The sequence below is a fragment of the Callithrix jacchus genome, chromosome 8 (genome assembly GCF_049354715.1).
Source record: "Callithrix jacchus isolate 240 chromosome 8, calJac240_pri, whole genome shotgun sequence".
Classification (NCBI taxonomy): Eukaryota; Metazoa; Chordata; class Mammalia; order Primates; family Cebidae; genus Callithrix; species Callithrix jacchus.
This window is the reverse complement of record NC_133509.1, coordinates 22,541,367-22,562,321: the sequence shown is the minus strand read 5'-3', so window position 1 is coordinate 22,562,321 and position 20,955 is coordinate 22,541,367. Positions and strand designations below refer to the sequence as shown.

Sequence of the window (20,955 nt, the reverse complement as noted above, 5' to 3'; positions counted from 1 at the left end):
AGCCAGGCCTTGGTGTGTCTCAGAGTTTAGAAAGAGTCTCTGAACTTGAATTTACAAACGAGCAGGGAGAAGCAGCAGCACGAGGCAATGTGATCCGGTCTCCACGGGATGCAGTATAAAGGTGTGAGGAGGGAGCAAGCACTGAGCTGGGAAGGCTTTAAGGAAAGGTGATGTTCAAGTTATGGGGGAACTAACTCTCATCTAGGCCCTGCCAGTTCTAGGCTGCCATTTACTCCAACAACTCTGCCAGGTAGCTGGTGTTATCTGTGACTTTTCAGTGTGAGAAACAATTTGAATAATTGTCTAGGCCAGCGCAATGGCTTACACCTATAATCCCAGCACTTTGGCAGACTGAGGTGGGTGGATGACTCAGCCTAGTGACAGAGCAAGATTCTCTCTCTCAAAAAAAAAAAAAAAAAAAACAGTTGTCCAAGGCTCGGGTCTCTAGCAAAAATATAAAAATTAGCTGGGCGTGGTGGCACATGCCTGTACTCCCAGCTACTCAGGAGGTTGAAGCATGAGAATCTCTTGAACCCGGGAGGCAGAGGTTGCAGTGAGCTGAGATTGAACCACTGCATTCCTGCCTGGGGGACAGAGTGAGACTCTGTCACAAAAGAAAAGAAAAAAAAGACACACCGGAGGGAGGGGGTGGGTTGGGTCCCTAGGAGGCTCTGGCAGTTTTCAATAACCAAGACTGTATCTCTTTCTGCAGGTATCATTTCCTCCTAGACTTCTGCCCTTTGGGGCTTTCAGATTCTCCCCTGCAAGAGCTGAAGAGGCCATTTTTTGGGGACTAGGGGTGACTGCGGCTTGTTGATTGGGTTTACTGTGCTAACTTCCACTGGCTCCTGCGGTGGGGCTGCTTGCCACCTGCTCCCCTGGGGCTGACCAGGCAGTCCCCGCTGCCCGCCAGCATCAGGTCCTTCACCTGGCAGGCAGAGCTATTTTTCACTGTCAAGTTGGACCGGGTGGCACCGAACCCATGAAATACTGATTGCCTGGCTGCTTCCTAGGAGCACGGAATCGGGATCTATAAGGGAGCCACCTGGAAATCTGTATTACTAAGGAGTGTCAGAGGATTCATAAAACCCAGCAAGTTTGAGAAACTTGGACTGTAAGTGCAAGTCCAAACCCTTTAGTCTGTGCTCAAATGAATTATCCTGACATGGATTTCTGGCCACCAAGCATTCAGTTAACAAGTTTAACGCTGTCTGGGCTAGTTGTATCTGTAAGTTACATCTGATTGTAGCGCTGCAGCCCTAACCCCTTTTTGCCGAGGCATTTGACGCCACCTAGCTTCTCTCTGATCATTTTTGTTTTGTGTGTTTTTCATTGTCTTTTACAATACAATGCTTGCGGGCCAGGCTCCATGGCTCAGTCCTGTAATTCCAGCACTTCGGAAGGCTGAAGTGGGAGGATCATTTGAGGCCAGGAGTTCAAGACCAGCCTAGGCAAAATAAATAAATAAATAAAAATAAAAAAGAAATGAGATCCCGCCTCTGTTAAAAAAAATAATAATAATCAGGAATTGTAGTGCGTGCCTGTAGTCCTGACTACCTGGGAGGCTGAGGGAAGAGGATCACTTGAATCCAGGACTTGTAGGCTGCAGTGAGCTATGATCGTGCCACTGCACCCCAGTTTGCACAACAGAGCCAGACCCTGCTTAAAAATTATATATATAATTTCTTAAGAACCTATGACCATCTGGATGAGGATGCATCTGGCCAGACCAGACACTTTTATATATATAAAAGATTCAAGATCTGGAAAATAATATACATACCATGTAAATTATAAAGTATAATAAATACTCATGAACTACATCACCAAGCTGGGCATGGTGGCTGATGCCTGTAATCCAGCACTCAGGGAGGCCAAGGTGAGAGGATCACTGGAGCCTGGGAGTTCAAGACCAGTCTGGGCAACATAGTAAGACTCAGTCCCTACCAAAAAAAAAAAGAAGCAGACATGGTGGCAGCACCTATAATCCCAGCTACTGGTGGGATTTTGGGGATAAGAGGGGGAAAGATCGCTTGAGGCCAGGAGTTCAAGGCTGCAGTGAGCCATGATCACACCACTGCTCTCCAGCTTGGGCAACAGAACAAGATCCTGTCTCTAAAACAAACAGAAAACTAGTATAGATTGTTTGCTTTTTAAAATCTAATTGAGTTTTTTTTCTTTTTTGGAGATGGCATTTCCCCATGTTGGCCAGGCTGGTCTTGAACTCCTGATGGCAAGTGATCGGCCCATCTTGGCCTCCCATAGTGCTGGGATTACAGGAGTAAGCCACTGCACCCAGCCTAGGGAGGCTTATTTTTCAAAGTAATCTCTGAACTTGTACTGTTAAAAAAATGGTTTTTAAGCATAAGCCTATATAACTTATTCAATTAAAAATAATTTCGCAGTAAATTATTACAAAATGTTCTTTAAAATAAGGTAACCATTATCTTTTAAAAAGATATAATCCTTTAGATAATCTAATATTAAAGTAGTTACTTAATGTCCCATTACAGAATACTGCTTCATTTAATCCCTTAACTCTAAGATTTTAGAACAAAGTTGTTACTATTATTCTTAGCTATGCTGAATAAATCTTTTCCTAACAGGTTTATTGAGGTATAATTTATATACTACCCAGTTCACCCATTTAAAGTCCTTTTTAGTGTATTCACAGAGTTATGCACCATCACAATTTTAAAAGCATTTTTATAACCCCCAGGAGAAACTCCATATCCTTTTAGAGTCACCCCCTCATTCCTCCCAAGTCCACCAGGCCCTAGGCAACTGCTCATCTGTTTTCCTTGTCAATGGATGTACCTATTCTGGACCTTTCATATAAAAGAAACAAAATATGAACTTTCGTGACTGGCTTATTTTCACTTTTACAAAAAATTTCACTATGCCAGTGATAGCACAAGAACCTTGAAAACAAAGTTCATCCGTATTGGGCACGTGTCAGCACTTTATTTCCTTTTATGGCTGAATAATATTTTACTTATGGAAATTATATGGGAAAAATATTTTTTCCCATCAGTTGATGGACATCTGGATTGTTTTTATTTTTTGACTGTTTTAAATAATGCTATAATGAATACTGGTTTACAGGCATTTGTATGGATGTATGTTTTCATTTCTTTTGTGTATATACTTAGGATTAGAAATGTTGCGTCTTATGGTAACTCTGTGTTTCATATTTTGAGGAACTGCCTGATTATTTCCAAAGTTGCTGTACCTTTTTTTTTTTTTTTTTTTTTGAGACGGAGTTGTGCTCTTGTTACCCAGGCTGGAGTGCAATGGCGCAATCTCGGCTCACTGCAACCTCCGCCTCCTGGGTTCAGGCAATTCTCCTGCCTCAGCCTCCTGAGTAGCTGGGATTACAGGCACGCACCACCATGCCCAGCTAATTTTTTGTATTTTTAGTAGAGACGGGGTTTCACCATGTTGACCAGGATGGTCTCGATCTCTTGACCTTGTGATCAACCCACCTCGGCCTCCCAAAGTGCTGGGATTACAGGCATGAGCCACCGCGCCCGGCCATGCTGTACCATTTTACATTCCCATCAACAGTGTACGAAGGCTTCAGTTTTTCTACATCCCCACCGACACCTGTTATTATCTGTCTTTTAAAAATATTAATAGGTGTCGGTGGGGATGTAGAAAAACTGGTGGTGTGCACTTTGTTGCTCAGTCTGGAGTGCAGCGGCATGATGACAGCTCACTGCAGCCTTGACCTCTCAGGCTCAAGTGATCTTCCCACCTCAGCTCCCCCTGAGTAGCTGGGATCACAGGCATGTGCCACCACACCTGGCTAATTTCTTAATTTTTTGTGGATACAGGGTCTCATTGTGTTACCCAGGCTGGTCTTGAACTCCTAGCCTGAAGCAGTCCTCCCCTCTCAGCCTCCTAAAATGCAGGGATTATAGATGTGAGCCAGTGTGCCCTGCTTTATCTGTCTTTTTTTTTTTAATTTATTTATTATACTTTAAGCTCTGGGGTCCATGTGCAGATCGTGCAGATTTGTTACATGGGTATACACGTGCCATGGTGGTGGTTTGCTGCATCCATCACCCTGTCATCTACATTAGGTAGGCGATCTCAACTCATTACATACAACCTCCACCTCCCAGGCTCAAGCGATCCTCCCACCTCAGCCTTCCAAGTAGATGGGACTACATGTGTACATCATCTTGGCTGATTAATTTCTGTATTTTTTGTTGAGATGAGTTTTTGCCATGTTGCCCAGTCTTCATGGTGGTTTTGATTTGCATTTCCTGGATGCCGAATAATACTGAGCGTTTTTTCATCTGCTCACTGGTCTATCCTCTTATATTTAATACAAACATTGTTGCCCGCCTTTCCTAAAATGTGTGTGTGTTCAGTGTATTTGCATGTCTAGATTTCACCATGAAAATTTCATTTTAGGAGCCCAGACTGAGCAACATGGCAAAACCCCAACTCTACCGATAATGATGGAGTGCACCTGTGGTCCAAGGTATTCAGGAGGCTGAGGGGGAGGATCACTTGAGCCCAGGAAGATTCACGCTGCTGCACTGCAGTCTGGGTAACAGAGTGAGTCCTAATCTCAAAAAAAAAAAAAAAAAAAAAAGAAGAAGAAGAGGAAGAGGAAAAACTGGTTGGGCACAGTGCCTCATGCCAGTAATCCCGAAGTCTGGGAGAATGAGTTGGACAGATCACTTGAGTTTAGGAGTTCGAGATGAGACTGGGCAACAAGGAAAACCCCATCACCACAAAAATTACAAAAAATTATCCAGGCATGGGTGTGTGTACCTGTGGTCCCAGTTATTCAAGAGGCTGAGGTGGGAGAATCATTTGAGCCTAGAAGGTTGAGGCCACAACAACCATGATCACACCACTGTACGTTAGCCTGGATAACAGAGTGAGACATAATCTAAAAATAAAGAGAAGAAAAAAGGACTAGGCACAGTGGCTCAGACCTGTAATCCAGCATTTTGGGAGGCTGAGGTAGGCAGATCACCTGAGTTCAAGCCTTTGAGACTAGACTGGGCAACATGGCAAAATCCCATCTCTACCATAAATTAAAAATTAGCCAGGTGTGGTGGTGTGCACCTGTGATCCCACCTATTTCAGAAGCTGATATGTGAGAATCGTTTGAGCCCAGGGGGTTGAATCTGTAGGAAGCTGTGATCGTGCCACTGCACTCCAGCCTGAGAAACAGAGCAAGACTTAATATAAAAAAAAAAAAAAGAAATTTTTAAAAAGAAATGAAAGAAATGGCTGGGCACAATGGCTCATGACTGTAACTCAGCATTTTGAGAGGCCAAGATAAGCAGATCACTTGAGTTCAGGAGTTTGGGACCAGACTGGGTAACAAGGCAAACCCTATCTCTACAAAAAACACACACAAAAAGGGCCAGGCTTGTGGTGTGCCTCTGCTGTCACAGCCATTAAAGAGGCTGAGGGGTGAGGATCACTTGATTCCCGGAGCTCGAGGCTGCAGCAAGCTGTAGTGCCACTGCACTCTACCCTGGGTAACAGAGTGAGACCTCATCCCCCCTCCAAAGAAACCAGAAAGAAACAAAAACGGTCTGTGCACAGTGGCTCACGCTTGTAACCCAGCACTTTGGGAGGCCAAAGAGGGCAGATCACTTGAATTCCAGAGTTCAAGACCAGACTGAGCACATGGCAAAACCCCATCTCTACCAAAAACACCAAAAATTCACCAGGCAGGGTGGTGTGTACCTGTGGTTCCAGCTATTCAAGAGGCTGAGTTTGGGAGGATCGCTTGAGCCCAGGAGGTTGAGGCTGCAGCAAGCCCTGCCCACGCCATTGCACTCACGCCTGGGTAACAGAGAGACCTTATCTTAAAAAAAAAGAAGAAAGAAAAAGACGAAGAAGGAAGAAGGAAGAAGGAGGAGGAGGAGGAGGAGGAGGAGGAGGGAGGGAGGGAGGGAAGGAAGGAAGGAAGGAAAGAAAAGAAAGGGAAGAGGAGGAGGAGGGGGAGGAGGGAGGAGGGGGAGGAGGGGAAGAGGAGGAGGAGGGGGAAGAGGGGGAGGGAGGGAGGGGCACAATGGCGCAGGCCTGTAACCCAGCACTTCGAAAGGCCGAGGTCTTGACTCACCCTCCGGCCATAGCCCAGGTTGGCGGGATCGTCCTGAGGCGGAGGCTGCCCCTGCTCCGGGACCTCACACCGTTCTGCAGGCGTCCGTGTGGGGCTGGCTGGGTGCGCGGGCTTTCCTGCGTGCACACGTGTGCCGGGGCCCGAGCGAAGGGAGAGCGCAGTTCTGGAATGGCGTGTGTGCAGATGTGGGCCATGCACGGGCGTGCAGGCGTGGGTTTGCATGCGTGGCGGCGGCCTGTGTGTCAGCCTGCTGGATGCACGTGCTTCTCAGCGCCGCCGGGAGGGGCTTGGCCTCAAAGCCAAGTCAGCTGGAGGCCCCAGGCACCAGAGTCAGGCTGAGGGGGGTTAGGAGAAAGGGGATAGAGACGGTCCGTTCACCTTCCCCTCCACTGGAGACTTTGGGCTGCCCCAGGTTGGGTTGTAGCGTCTGGAGAGCCCCGAGCCTCAGGTAGGGAAGGTGGGAGGTGGAAGAACACTCGCAGATCCAGCCCTCCGGGAGCATCCAGATGCTGGCCACAATTGGGCAGGAATTGGGCTCTTCCTGGTCTTTCCCATCGGCCATCCCGAGGTCTCTGGAAGGTGAAAGCGGGAACGGAGACACAGCTCTTCCTTTCCCACTGCCAAAGGCAGGGGTGGTGCGGCAGTGGTGGGCTCTTCTCCGGGACCCTGGCCTGGGTGCTGAGTGAGGTTGGAGCTTGGCAGGGAGGATCAACAGAGCTGCTTTTCCAGGATGACCTGAGCCTGCTCCCTGGGCACGTGCCCTGTCCTTGAGCCTGGTTGCCTCAGTATGGGTCAGGGAAGGAGGCACCTACATTTTGGCAACTGTTTTGAATGGAGGAGCAGCCTCCCTTGAGGGAGTGAATCCTGGGCTCTCCACCTCCTACTGGCAGGACAAAGGTCACTCCCACACCCCTAAGAGTTTTCCCACCTCTCCCACAGAGACTCCCGAGGGTCCCAGGTGGCCTCCTGTCTACTGGCTGGGTCCCAGGTGGGGGCCTCAAGAAGTCTCCAGGGCAAAGGGTATTGCATGGGCTGAGGCCCAGGAGAGGGACTCCTGGGGTTGGGGGTGGGGACACAGCAGGCCCCAAGGAGCATGTCGGGGAGGTGAGACCAAAGTCAGCACTTAACCCAGAGTGTCCCAAGGGTGAAGGTGGGGAGGGTCCACACCACAAAACCCTACAATTCCTTCTCACAGCATTGCTGTGGAGTGAGAAGGGGGTTTTCACCCTTTTAGGGGGCTCTGTCCACCAAGGCCCCTGACTGCTGGGGAGCCCACACCCACAGTGCCCTTCTTTCTGAATGCTGGCCCTTCCACAGCCTGGATGCTTGAGCCCTGGGCAGAGGGGTAATGACCCCAGGACTGTCTTCGCAAGCAGAGAGGCTACTTGCCACCAGGCCCTGACTCCTCTGGCAGAGCTCAGCAGCAGGCCTCTCACCAAGGCCCCCTGGGCAGAAGGGGCTCAGCCCTGAGGACCCAGCACTCCCCACACCTGCATGTCCCTGCTGGGCATCCATCCTGGGGACCCAGCTTTCCCGCTGCCCCCAGCTGCTGGCAGCCCCATCTTGACTCATCTGGGGTCCCTGAGGCCACACCAGGAAGCAGCCGGCAGCTGGGAGAAGCACCTGCTGTTTCTGCATCTTTTTTCTGGAGCTCACTTGGGTGGGAGGGGCTACAGACTCCAGGGATCCTGCAGGCCATGCCACCACCACCACCACGACCACCACCACCACCACCACCACCACCACCGGCTGACTGAGCTTTCTTCTCAGGAGTCTGACTGGAAGGCTGGGACCGACCTGTCACAGAGGCAGGTCTGAGTAGTCCAGGCCCATTCCTACTCTCCAGGAGGGCCCCTCCTGTTCATTTGTGCTGCTGGCTTGGCCCAAAGCACAGGCGAAGTCTGTGTAGACTGTGTCCCCTGTCCCCAAGGGGAGTGTGGCTCTAGTCCTGGCCTGGAACTCAGATGCCTTAGAATTAGAGGCCACATCTGGCAGGGTGGAGCAGCGTGGTCTGCCCATCACCAGGGCAGTTATCATGTTGGCGGCCCCAGAACTGACACCATGGCTCCCGTGTCCCCTCTCCACTTCCGTCCAGCACATCACTTACACTACGTCTGCCCCTGATGAATCCGGACTGTCAGCTTCCCCAGCTTAGCCTGGAAGTCCCACTGACCCTAAGGAGAACGGTGCCTCCTGAGCTGGGGGCTATGTGGGAATGGGCCTGGGGTGGGGTGGGGGAGGTCAGGGTGAGACAGGTGTCCAGCACCTCTCTGTTTATCTTCCCTTCTCTTTTGCCCACAAAAGAGGCATCTTCTCCATATCCCTCTGCCACCCCGAGGACATAAAATATTTCCCCAGTTATGTCTTCCCTTGGACACGGCCCACCTACCTTCCTATGGGACTCAGGGCTTTGTTTTGTCCTGTGGCCCACATGAGAAGCAATTATCCCTACTCTGCTCAGCTGAGAAAGGTAAACTGAGGCAGCGCAGGGGAACAACTCTGTCGTAGTCTGTATGTTAACGGCAGAGTCAAGAGCAGCCCTTCCCTGAGCGGTCAGGTCTGGTGGACACCAAGCGTGGAGGCTGTATCAGTCAGTTTTGCATTGCTCCAGAGGAATACCTGAGACTAGGTCATTTATTTATTTATTTCAAGGGGTTGGCAGGGCTGCTAGGCTGAGGGTTGGAGCCCCGTCTCCTAGTCCCAGCCTGGGTCTCCATCACTGGCTGGCCGGCTCTGCTTGCTGCGTTCTCTCCACACCTGCCTCCTGCAGCCCAGGGGTCAGTCTGGGTGCAGACCTGGGAAAGGTCCAGGAGCAGATTCTGCCCCCCAGCTCTTACCTCCTGTGCACCAAGGCAGCCAAAATACAGCAGCAGAACCAGGAGCGCTGGCTTGTCCCAGTATCCCAGTGTTTTGGGAGGCTGAGGTGGAAACATCACTTGAGAGCAGCCTGCACAACAGAGCAAGACCCTGTCTCTACAGATAATACAATTGGGCATGGTGGCATGCACCTGTAGTCCCAGCTACTCAGGAGGCTGAGGTGGGAGGACCGCATGAACCCAGGAGGTCAAGGCTGCAGTTAGCTATGACTGCACCACTGCACTCCAGCCCAGGCAACAGAGCAAGACCCTGTCTCTAAAACAAGAAACAAAGTGCACTGTGTGTGGAATCCAGCTTCTGGCGTGTGGACCTGACCTCACTCGGTCCCATCAGTGAGTGGGAGGCTGCCTGCTATCTTCCAGAACATTCCCACCGCTACACCTGTGTCCTTCCTGTGTTCCCTGGCATGCTTTGTGAGGGGGCCTATCACCTGCCCCTTTGGCTACCCTAAGGCCCAGCTCAAACCTTCCCTGCCACTGAGAACCTTCTCCTGAAGAGTCTTACCCTCACCCGCAGGCCTCCTCATTTCAGAGCTTTTGGTGGGAGTACAAGAATCGAGACACTGCTACCAGCTGGGAGGAATTGTCCCTAGGGTTGGGTCTCTGGATGGCATGCGAGGATCTAGACCAGGACCCAGATGCCTGTAACCTGAAGGGCAAGGGCCTCGGCTGCCCGGGCTTCACACTGGGAATGCTCGTTTCCCTGGCTTACCTACTTTGAGTCCAAAGGTAATAATGCCGACATCCCCCATGAGACAGAGTGACAGACTGAGACCATCGTAGGGTTGCCTGGCTCAGAGTCACCATAGCCAGGCAGAGCTCAGGTCCTGGCCCTGTTCAAGGCTTTCCCAAAGCCTTTCTAGCTCTGGTACCTGGGTTCTTCCTCACCCAGCTGCAGCTCCCCTGCCCCTTCTACCAGGTGACAGAGAACCTGGCCAGCTGTGACCCATAGAAAATTTCACTTTCCTTCTGGGGAAGCATGAGAACCTACTTGAGGCAGGATTGAAGAGGGGTCTGGGGGCCTTCCCAGCCCTGCCTCTGGCATTTGAAGGATGGTGGCAGGGCAGCAGCATGGTTTCAACTAGACAAAGCAGCCGCTAGGTTTATAGCCTGGCTTCAGACAGCTGCTGCCATGTCACCTTCTCTTCTGTACATGCTGTCCTGGCATCCCACCTAGTTAAAGGTCCTCAGGCCTCCTGCCCCCTGGGCATTTCCCCCACTCTCTTCCCAGGCACAGCTGTCCTTGTCCTGGACTCACCTTCAGAGATCCTTGTCCAGCACACAGCTTTGCTGGATGTCGCAGGCTGGGCCGGGCCCCCTGCCCTGCACTAACCTCTTTGTGAGTCTCAACTAGACTGAGCCGCAGCTTCAGGGTCAGGACAGGCTCTGACTTAATTGATATGACCCAGGACAAGGGGGTTTCTTGATGGTATCATGTCCACTTAAGTTCTTGGCCTGTATGGTCTCTTTGGGGCAGGATGCCCCTCTCTCCCATGCTTAGGTGCCCACATGTGGCCACAGTGCCTTTCCTTCCACCATCCGTACTTCAGGCTGCTGTCCAGGCACCTGTGGCTCCAGGCAGAAGCGTGAGTGCAGAGCCAGGCCTGGGCAGATGTTCCGCAGGTGCTGCAGGAGCTGACAGCCTTGGCCATGTTGTCCATGGCCATCCATTCCCCTACACTGTGGCTGCCCCCAGTCCACCATCCTTCCAGGGCAAGGCCTGGAACCAAACTGACTTTTGTCTGCCCCTGGTTTCCCTCGTGCCTGCCAGGTTCTTGGCTGAGCATGATGGTCCTGCCCATTTCCTTGATTATCCACGATAAGGTTTATAGAGTCACTTGGGAACATCACATCAGTCTACCATGTTCTCACCAGAGACAGGACTGCCTTGGGCCAGGCCTGTTGGGACCCAGATTCAGTGGCTTCAATCTAGGCAATGGCTGATAGGCAGCTGTCACTTCTCTGCTTGGAGGAGGCAGGAGAGGAAAGTCAGGCAGGAGATCTGCTTGGTGCCCACATGTGCCTGTCTCACCTGGCTACAGGTGCGTTGGAGGCTGAACCTCTTTCCTGATCTCCTGAAGGTGTGGATTTCAGGTTTCCAATGGTTGTCAGGGTGTGCTCCAGTGCTCTCCTAGCCCTAGGGAACATTGGGCTCCATGAGGCCTCGGCCTAGGCAGGATTGTTTCCCACACTGTCATCTCCCCATAGGGTCACCTCTTCAAACATAGGGCTGCATGTTTTGGTACATTTAAAGGTTGAAAAGCAAAAGCCCGCCCCTCCTCTCTCCCAGAGTGGGGGGCCCCTCCCCTCTCTCAGAGTGGGGGGCCCCTCCCCTCTCTCAGAGTGGGCGAGGACAGGAGTTGCAGGGGCAGCTTTCCTTGGGATGCCACAGGTCCATCTGGAGCTGCCTGGCCACACCTCCTTTCTCTTTCATCTTTCTCACTGACCAATGGAATTGGAACATGAAGGCCACGCCCCTATTCTACATTCTAATGCTGCCCTGGTTACGCCTCCTCTGTCTCAGACACACAGCTGCCTGGTAGGGGAGTGGAACTGCTTACCAGTGCTCCCTTGAATTGTGCTGATGTGGCCCCAACCCCACCTCCCTCCCCAACCCCACCTCCCTCCCCAACCCCACCTCCCTCCCCCACCCACCATGGTGATGTCAGAAGAAAATCGCAAGATGAAATTAGCCTCGGCTAGGAAAAAGGTAACATGCACACAGATCCCCTCCGACGGCAAGACCGCTGCCAGCGTCCATAACACTTCTGAGACACACCAGACTGGGCGGGCCCCTAAACCCGGTGCCTCTGGGCTCTCCCTACCAACGTCTTTTCAGTGAGTTCCACCCCTTCAGCAAGGAGCCCAGCCCCTGCCCTTGCCAATCACCCCAGGGTGACTTTGGATGTGTAACTCCTGAGGCTCCCCATTCCCTGCTTGGGCCTCACCTTTTCCTGCTCCATGTCTGACCTCCCTGGGCTCTGTGGGCTCATGTCTCTAAGGACCTGGGTCTCCCAGCCCCCGCCCTCACCAATCATTTCTGGGTGACTTTGGGCTGGTGACTCCTGGGAATCCCTGCTGCAGACTCTGCCCTCCCCTCCTACTCCCCCAGCACAACCTCCCAGTGCTCTTTGGGCTGGCATCTCCAAGGACCTGAATCCCAGCCATGCGTCCCCCTCCCCCATCGTGGAGCAGTGACTCAGGCATGTCCTTGATGTGGTCCCCTCCCCCACCAGGAGGAGTGGAATGTAGTGATGACACCATCCCCCTAGGAGCCATCATTCCTGCTACAAAACCAGCCTTTGATCTTACCGCCCAGTCCCCTAAGCATTCTCATAGCATTTGGTCCCAGCACAAATTTCCAGCTGGTTGGGGAATGTGGACTATGGGACCTAGGAGCGAGAGGTTTCAGGCTGCCCACTCCTTTAACATAGACCTTGACAGTGTGAAAAGCCTACACTTCCCTCGTGAGCTCAAAACATTGACAGTGTCTCTGGGTGGCAATGGGAGAATGGGTTTGGTTTGGTTTTCTCTCAGGCTTCTACTCTCCAGAGAGACTTTGACGTTACTTTCTGAGTTCTCCACCTCATCTTCAAATTCTCCATGGTTTTGGGACCAGACTGCCCTTCAGTCACTGGCCTCTGGAGTGAGATTTGCTCATCTTGGAACAGATCTTGGGAAATTGAAACTGACAGCTTGAATCTTCCTCAAATCATTGCAACTCAGGCTACTTTGAATGCCACGGGATAAACATGGGACATCTTTCTGAAGCATCAGTTTCCCTTGAGTCTCTAGAGAGAGCAAAAGCATTAATGTACTTAGGGATGACAGTCACATAGGCTTCTAAGAGTATACCAGACCTCTCTCAATAAGACTTGGGTTGTCCTCCTTCTGATGAATTCCCAGATTTAACAGAAAGGCTGCCTTCTGCCATGAGGACACATTGATATAAAAGTGTGAGAGGTACTGGTGCTCTTCTTAACACTAACAGACGTGTGAGGCTTTATGATGCTAAACCACACAGCTTACAGTTCCTGCCTACTTCACGTTGATTTTTCTACCTCTGCCTGTGGTTTTGGTCTCTGGCAGTTGCTGATTCGTGGCAAAACCCTGGAGCTTGGAGTCAGAGGAATGAGTTTAAGTTCTAGTATTACTTTCTCTCTTCTTTTTTTTTTTTTTTTTGTCATGACATCAATCCCTCTCAGTCACTAAGTGATTGTGACAACACAGTATAGAGTTGTTGGTGGCATTAAATCAGAGGGTGTATAACAGTATTTTGTAAAAACTGTAAAGTAGGTTGTGACTGTAGGGGTTTGTAGTTCTCATGGGCATTACTGCTCTTTTTCCCACAGTTAAAAGAATTTCAACAAAGAAACAGCCCTGCTGCTCCATCTCGAGTGAGAAGAAGAAAGAAAAGAAACAACAGTAGCCGTGAGACATCCGCTTCTGATGGTTGCCAGTCACCATGCCATGTGAGTCTTGGCGGCCAGGCTTCTGGGGAAAAGGGGCCCAAGGGGCAGTAGAGGGTAATTGTTAAGGTTGTGGAAGAACTTCTGGGTACTGCTGAGGAATTCTGGGTTTGAATCCCGCCTCTCCATCTGCTAGGGATAGGATTTAGGGCAAGTTCCTTGAGCTTTTTGGGTCTCTCCTTTCACATCTGTGAAATAGAGGTGATATTGTCTGACTTCCATTTGTGAGGGTGAAATGAGATTCGTTATTGCTGTTGTTTTGTTAATCCCTAGTACATGGCCTGCTGTAAACACCCAGGACACCCAGGAAATGGTCCTTGCTGTTTGGTTTTCCTCACCCCCAGTCTCAAGGGGAAGCCAGCCCAATGAGAACAGCCATTTGCTGTCAGGCTGTCCCTTTAAGAGTCACTGAAAGGGCCCCAGGGTGGGATGGTGGGAGAAAACAACAATGAGAGAAGCTGTCACAAAGGAGTTATGGGACAAAGGGTCCTAGGGAGGCAGAACAGAAAATGCTGCCAGCTGATGGGAAGAAAGGAAGTCAGAGGCTTGGACACTGAGGGGGACAGAACATCTCCATGTGCACTCTCATCTCTTGTAGTCAGCAGCAGGTGGTCACAAGGAGGGCCCTGCACCGTGTGCCACCATGAAAGATCCAGAGGTAAGAGGCCCTGAGCTGAGGTACAGTGACCCTGCAGGCCAGCCCTCCACCCTCCTCCCACAGTGGTGGCTGGTGCCCCTCTGCCAGCCGAGACAGCCCCACACACCCCAACCGTAATGATTGTTCTCTCTACCTCTACCCCAGTCCTCCTCCAACTCCTCTCCACATGTACCTCAGAGCGCACACCAAATACAAATAGCCCTGGACTCGAGCTCAGTCACAACCAGTGAACTGAATAACACCATCGACTTATTAGTAAGAGTCCAGTGGGGTCCCCTGATTCCATGCTGCCAATCCTGGGCTCCAGTTTCCCCTTGGGGCTACTGTGGGTGAGTTGAAGGGTGCTATGGGGAGTCAGCACTGGATGCAGAGCTCAGAGGGCAAATGCCCGCCCTGCCCTTACTTGGCTGTGGCCTTGGCCAAGTCCTAGGTGGGGAACTGAGTACAGAAGAGTACCTCTAGTATGTTATGATTTGTGTAGAGAGAGGAAACGTGTGTGTGTGTGTGTGTACATATTATGATAATATACATAAAACATGTCTGCAAGGATTTGTAAAAAACTCAGGTGAGAGCACAGGTGGCTGGGAGATACTTCCCTTCTGTACCTTCTCAGTTTTTGACTATGTGAATGAATCATCCTTTCCAAAAGTGAGCAAAAGATTCATTTCCCCCTTCCTGCCTGTGCCCTCACACCCAGCAGGAAAATAAATGGACTTAGAGAATCAGATGGACCTGGGTGTTCAAATCCAGCTCTGTCTAAGTGATCTTAGGCAACCACCTAACCTCTAATACTCCATGTTTTCCATCTACACAATGTAATGGTAGTAACCGCCCCTCATGGTGGTTGTGAGGTTAACTGGGACTGTTCGCAGGCTACCTGGTGACGCACTCAATAAAGGTTCCAACAGCGGTAGTAACGACAGGAATAACAATAGGATATGATGTGACCTCTCTGGGCCTCTGTTAGCCAGCTGTAATTGTGGCCTCTTTCCCTGTGCCTTCCAACTTTACTGAGTTCTTTTAAAATCCAGACCACGGGATGGGACGTGACTTGATCTTTACTGACCGAGTTGTGTATTAAGCCCAGCCCTAGCCCTTTTAAGGGGCGCTGTGTGGAATGGCCCAGGCTCTCCAGATTGAAGCTTCTCGCTTTTCCCCGTGCAGCCCTCGAGCCGCCCGCCGTGAAGCAGTCCTTGAGCAGCAGGTACAGCAGTTTCTACAGGAGCGGGAACTGCTAAAAGCGCAGGTGGCAGAGGTGAGACTATGCAGAGGGAGGGATGTGGAAGGAAGATGACCCCAGGTGGCCAGGAGCAGGTGAGGACAGTGACAGCCCTTCCTAACTTCTGGGTCCATTCCTGCAGGTGACGGAGTGTCTTAAGAAAGCTCAGCCAGAAAGAGACGCTTACGCTCAACAACTCAAAACACAGAAGGTGCAGTGGCAGCAGAAAATCCTCACAATGGCAGGAGAAGTGAGAGCTGACCCTTCAGCCCCCACCTTAGATAGGTCACTGGATCTTTCTGGGCATCTGTAAAATGAGACTAGTCCAGCCAGGGGTGGTCACAGGACTGGGCTGTGTGGAGCTGGGGGCGGAGAGGGAGATGGTAGCCTGTCCAGCCACCAGCCCTTCTCCAGGGCCCTTTCCCGCTGTTCTTTGGGCAGATTGAAATATTCAAAATGGAGAAAAGTCAAGATGCAATGAAAATCGAGAAGCTGAAGGGGAGCCTTGCCCACCTACAAAACCTTCTGGGTAAGATGGGGCTGGCGTGACCCGGGAGCAGGACTGGCATCAGAGGGCTGTGGGGGTGGCTTAGAGTGCCCCAGGGAGGTGGGTGGCTGGAAGGGCTTTGAGGCAGAGGGAGAGAGGTCTATGCTGGGAGATGGCATGTCTTGTCATCTCCATGGGCCTCAGTGTCCCCATCAGAAAGAGGGAGGGTGCCCATGGTCAGCCACCACAGTGCTCTCTATCTGAAAGTGGCTTGGAAGACTGGCTACCATTTGGGTGTGAGGAATCATTAGTGAGGCCAGGTTTGGGGAGCTTTAGAGGAGCTGTGCACCCAGAAGAGTTTTTTTTTTTTTTAATTTTTTTGAGAATCCAGAGGCCCTTACCCTCCAGGCCTTTGTTTTCCCACCTGTAAAACGTGAGAGTGTAGCCTTCCCTTGAAATGGGGCTTCTAAAGGCCCCTGTGAGTCAGAGCCCTGCTCTGATGGCTGTGGGAGAAAGGAGACAATTTTTCTAACCTGCCTCCACCCTTCCCAGTGAAATGGGAGGCAGAAACCAAGTTCTGGGCTCTCCAGCTGCAGTGGGTGGCCGCTGATTGCTTCTCTCTGTCCAGAACAATTAGAACAGGAGTGCACTGCATTTGGGAGCAGGAAGGAAAGGAGCTGCAGGAGAAGATTGGTGAATAGGAGACTGTAACCTTGGCCCCATCCAGGAGGTCTGGGAGGCAGGCACCGGCCTCTGGGGAGGGGAGGTGAAAGGCCACAGGCAGCTCCACCCTGGGGGCAGGTGATCCCACACCCTTCAGGGCAATCCTGGAACTGTTTCTTGCTTCCCGCCCTCTGACTTTTAGAGGTGGGTAGCCCTGGGCTCCTCCCAGGTCTGGACATCATCATCCCAGCTCGAGGCATGGAGACCCCCAGTCATAGGGCAAGAGACAGTGGTGTGAGAGGCTCTTTATGCTGGGTGCGGTGGCTCACACCTGTAATCCCAGCACTTTGGGAGGCTGAGGCAGGAGTTTGAGACCAGCCTGGCCAACATGGCGAAGCCTCATCTCTACTAAAATTACAACCACCACCACCACAACAAAGCTGGGCATGGTGGCGCACACCAGTAATCCCAGCTACTCAGGGGGCTGAGGCGTGAGCATCGCTTGAGCCTGGGAGGTGGAGGTTGTGGTGAACTGAGTTTGCACCACGACTCTCCAGCCTGGGCCACAGAGTGACACTCTGTCACAAAACAACACTAAAGTCTCCTTAGATCCAAACTGGATTCTGGCCTTGATTCCACTGGTCACCATTCGACTACTTTGCATCTCTAAGTCTCTGTTTCGTTTTTTTTTTTTTTTTGAGACGGAGTTTTGCTCTTGCTACCCAGGCTGGAGTGCAATGGCACAAACTCAGCTCACTGCAACCTCCGCCTCCTGGGTTCAGCCAATTCTCCTGCCTCAGCCTCCTGAATAGCTGGGATTACAGGCACGTGCCACCATGCCCAGCTAATTTTTTGTATTTTTAGTAGAGACGGGGTTTCACCATGTTGACCAGGATGGTCTCGATCTCTTGACCTCGTGATCCACCTGACTCAGCCTCCCAAAGTGCTGGGATTACAGGCTTGAGCCCATAATCCCAAGTCTGGCCCAAGTCTCTGTTTCTTTAACTTCCAAAGGAAGTTAGCATTTTCCTTTGGGTGCTGAGGATTAAATGAGATGATTCGTAGAAAGCGTTAGGCATGTAGCACACTTGGCAGATGGTGATTGGCTCCCTCTGCTTTTCCAGCAGTCTGTGGCCTACAGTTTAAATGGTGGAAAGAAGGATGTGAGATTTGAGGCTTTGGAAGGAGACACAGGGTTCTAGGCAAGGGAGGCAGTCTCTTAGGCTGGAGCCAGGGACCAGGTGCCTGGGCAGGCCACCTTCCTCTGTGGTCCCTCCCAGACCCCCTTATGCTCTTGGTTTCCCTGCCTTCTGATTCCTCTGGACCCTCATCCCTTCCGGGAGCCGGTGGTCAGACACCTTCGTGACTGACAGGTGCACCCTCTGAGGCCCCAAGGGAAGGGGCTGTGCTCCACCTCCCTGCCTCATCTGTCCTGTGTATGCCTCTACAAGAACCCTCACCTCTTGCCTTCAGGTGCCATTTCTGAACGCTGCTAAAGCCAGTGCCCAGGAGGAGCAGGCACGGCTCTGTGAGCAGCTCCAGAAACAACAGGTGTGCTGCCAGCACCAGGCTCAGCTGGGGGCCTCGGCCCTGAAGGAGCCAGAGGCAGCGGCCGCAGCCACAGGGACTGGGAGTGAGTCTGGGTGTGGGGAGACCCAGCGGGCCCTGCAGGGGGTCATCAACAAGCTGCAGGTGAGTGAGTCCTGGAAAGGGCCAAGAAGGGTGAGGGTGGGGAAGGGGGCAGGTCGCCACCAAGATGTGACCCCATTATTTTGGCTCCAGAGAGACTTCATGGACATTGTAAAGGAGAATTTGGACCTGAAGGAGTGGGTGGAAAAACTAGAACTTGGATTTATCCAGCTCTCTGGAGAGAGAGACATGATAAGTGAGCAGGAGGCCAGGCAGGGCAGGGGGAGCTGCAGGGTGGTGGGAGGGGCCCCAGTGTCTGAGCCTGTCCTCCCACAGGAAAGCCCATCAAACGACCTGAGGGTCAGAGGGCAGCACCAAACTCCCAGCACCAGGAGAAGGAGGACGTTACCCAAGAGGAGGAGGGAACAAGGGTAAGGCATGCAACATTTCTTCGGGGCTGAGGGGGATGGGGTTGGCAGGAGCATGGGTGCCAGCACCAGCGTGGCAGCTGAGCACCCCTTCCTCCAGGTGAAGCTGCTGGATAGGCTGGAGCCAGTGTTTCAGCTTATGATAGACCAGGAGCCCCAGAACCCTGCTAACAAGCCCCCCAGGAGCTTGGTGCTGCTGACAAGGATGGTGAGTAGAGCCCTCAGGTGGGGTGGGCAGGCAGGAGCAGCGAAGGCTGGCACTGCGCTCAGATCCCCACCTCCCTGTCTCCAAAGAATTTTTTGAGGTGAGCCTGGACGATGACAGCGACAGCCTGGAGCCTGCAGGAGGGAGGCTACACCACAACCCCACTGCACAGCAGGTGGCACATGGCTTTGTGAGCTGTGGGACAGCCAGCAACACTGACCCTTGGGCAGCAGTCCCTCCATGCCATGCTTTTACCAGGCTGTGGGCGAAGGAGCGGGTAAACATCACGATCAGCTAAGAGCTGGCCAAGAAATTTACAAACGAACAAAGTTATAGGGTTAGTCTTCTACACGTTTACTTCATTTGAATGTTAGAGTTACTTATGATGATTTGTGTTTCTAATCTACAGTTTATTTGTAAAAAGTTAAAGGAGAGTGGGTCTTCGTGTGGCTTTCACTGATGTTCACTCTGGCATTTTTTAGAATTTTTGATTTTAAATTTGATAATCGTAGGTCATTAGCATGCCTATCGAGTTTGCCCTTACGTGGTGGGAGTTCAAACACACAAAGACCCACTATTGGCACAAAACTATTCTCGCTAGTTTGGAATAGGCTGCCATGGTTATTTAATGTTATTGCAGCATATGTATTCATTACGGAATTCAGATACAATTTGCTTATGTTCTGCTATGATATTTGATCAAATCCTAATTACAGTGAGCTCTTAATTAGCTCAATATGTGCTTTGCCCTCACGTGCACACTGTTTATTACTTTGTAAGGTGCTACTGTGAGTACTGACATTTAGAGTTGTTGAAAGGCCGAGAACCGGAAACAGCCTTTCTTCCATGTTCTGTGTATTGCAAATGGGAGTAATAACATTTTGGGGAGCTTTTAAAATCTCACAGAAGAGGAAAGCGGCCTGCTCTGGCTGGTATGTGCAGAATAGAGTAGTTCATTGGTTCCCGTGCCAAGAATGAGCGCTGCGCTATGGTAGTTCTTTTAGGGTTTTTCTGTGCTCTGGGCTCATGAAGACACTGCATCATGAGCTGCAGCAGCTGTACTCTTTTTTATGACCTAAAAAGAGATGATTTCTGAGGAATAAAAGGCTCCCATCTTTGATGGTGGATGTGGAAAACCTTTCCTAGCTTAGAGCATTTATGTCTGTAATACATTGTAAAGTCAGAGCTCATGTTACCTGTTTTAATCACATGACTCTAAGTCTCAGTACACAAAAGGGCACTGGTTTGCATTCTTCTTAATGTATTAGTAGAGATCATAAGAAATCCTTTAAGGGTTTAAATGTCCGGCTGGGCACGGTGGCTCCCACCTGTAACCCAAGCACTTTGGAGGCAGAGGCGGGTGGATCACCTGAGGTTGGGAGGTCAAGATCAGCCTGACCAACATGGTGAAATCTGGTCTTTAAAAAAAAAAAAAAAAGAGTTTAAATGTCCCTGAAACAGGTATACAGGTTCTAGTCAAGAATGAATTAGAGTGCAGGAAAGCCATGTGACGTAGCATTCCTGTGTGCTCATGGAGCTTCCTTGAGGCTAGAAGATTGATTTGACCATCCAGACTTCTCTGGCTAATACCTATTCTTCAACCACCTTGGTTACTCTGACATAGGAATTGCCTTATTTTTCTTGAATAGAAAGGACTTTAGAAAAAATCACAAACATTATTATAAACTAATAAATGCAAGAGTACTTGGCTGAAACAAAAAGGAGTTTCAGTAGACAGAATTATAGTGTATTTGAAAATCTAGTTTATGCAAGTTAAAATGTTTATAGACTGCTGTGCCATCTACTGTTTGTGAATGGCAAAGTACTATCAGAAAAAGCGTGTATACAATCCCAGTTGTATTTCCTCACCAAGTTCTTTACCAAGAATGGAATAACTGTACCTTTCAGTCTCAGTTAGAGGCATATTCTGTGCAAGATTTATGTTAATGTGTCTCTACATTATGAATGAATTCTTTCAGTCAGACATTGCATAAATCATAACTTTATGATGCTTGGGACAGGATCAACAGTTGAAACTTCATGAAGTTCTAATGTTCGTGTACCAAAATACCTCCCATTGTTAGGATGGAGGGAGACATGCATGTGTGCTCCCTGAAGGGGAGATTCCTAGTTACTGACCGTCTCCACGTTTAGCATTTGGCATCCTCATGATACTTTCATAAATATGACATTAATAGGAGAGCACTCATACAATTTGACA

At 50.7% G+C, this 20,955-nt stretch overlaps 2 protein-coding genes and 1 long non-coding RNA gene across 4 annotated transcripts; all 3 read left to right on the top strand.

Moving 5' to 3' along the window:
• Window positions 1-1,014: 1,014 nt before the first annotated feature.
• Window positions 1,015-1,486, top strand: LOC144577307 (uncharacterized). The gene is made up of 2 exons (XR_013520840.1): window positions 1,015-1,114; window positions 1,365-1,486. It is a non-coding gene; the product is annotated as an uncharacterized LOC144577307 (long non-coding RNA).
• Window positions 1,487-11,498: 10,012 nt separating this feature from the next.
• Window positions 11,499-18,082, top strand: LOC100387362 (golgin subfamily A member 8S). 2 transcript variants are annotated; one of them, XM_078333787.1, is made up of 8 exons: window positions 11,499-11,686; window positions 13,329-13,448; window positions 14,044-14,103; window positions 14,281-14,358; window positions 15,268-15,358; window positions 15,465-15,572; window positions 15,764-15,851; window positions 17,946-18,082. In XM_078333787.1, the coding sequence occupies exons 1-5, from the start codon at window positions 11,561-11,563 to the stop codon at window positions 15,286-15,288; spliced, it is 405 nt and encodes a 134-aa protein (XP_078189913.1). In that variant the 5' UTR covers window positions 11,499-11,560; the 3' UTR covers window positions 15,289-15,358; window positions 15,465-15,572; window positions 15,764-15,851; window positions 17,946-18,082. The 2 variants fall into 2 exon arrangements, with proteins under 2 accessions (XP_078189913.1, XP_035117830.3); XM_035261939.3 differs by lacking the exon at window positions 17,946-18,082 and having other exon boundaries at window positions 15,465-15,533; window positions 15,764-15,853.
• On the top strand, window positions 15,394-20,172 carry LOC144577221 (golgin subfamily A member 2-like). Its single transcript, XM_078333163.1, has 8 exons — window positions 15,394-15,417; window positions 15,764-15,851; window positions 16,675-16,751; window positions 17,946-18,164; window positions 18,255-18,357; window positions 18,438-18,532; window positions 18,630-18,737; window positions 18,824-20,172. The coding sequence occupies exons 1-8, from the start codon at window positions 15,394-15,396 to the stop codon at window positions 18,836-18,838; spliced, it is 729 nt and encodes a 242-aa protein (XP_078189289.1). The 3' UTR covers window positions 18,839-20,172.
• The last annotated feature ends 783 nt before the right edge of the window (window positions 20,173-20,955 follow it).

Bases quoted from the DNA above. Each gene is read 5' to 3' on its own strand.
- LOC100387362 (XM_078333787.1), top strand. From the start codon at position 11,561: ATGTGGCCCCAACCCCACCTCCCTCCCCAACCCCACCTCCCTCCCCAA. The intron at 11,687-13,328 runs GTAACATGCACA...TTTTTCCCACAG, and splicing joins TAGCCTCGGCTAGGAAAAAG to TTAAAAGAATTTCAACAAAG. The intron at 14,104-14,280 runs GTAAGAGGCCCT...CATGTACCTCAG, and splicing joins CCACCATGAAAGATCCAGAG to AGCGCACACCAAATACAAAT.
- LOC144577221 (XM_078333163.1), top strand. From the start codon at position 15,394: ATGACCCCAGGTGGCCAGGAGCAG. The intron at 16,752-17,945 runs GCAAGAGACAGT...TCTTGCCTTCAG, and splicing joins TGGAGACCCCCAGTCATAGG to GTGCCATTTCTGAACGCTGC. The intron at 18,358-18,437 runs GTGAGCAGGAGG...GTCCTCCCACAG, and splicing joins TGGAGAGAGAGACATGATAA to GAAAGCCCATCAAACGACCT.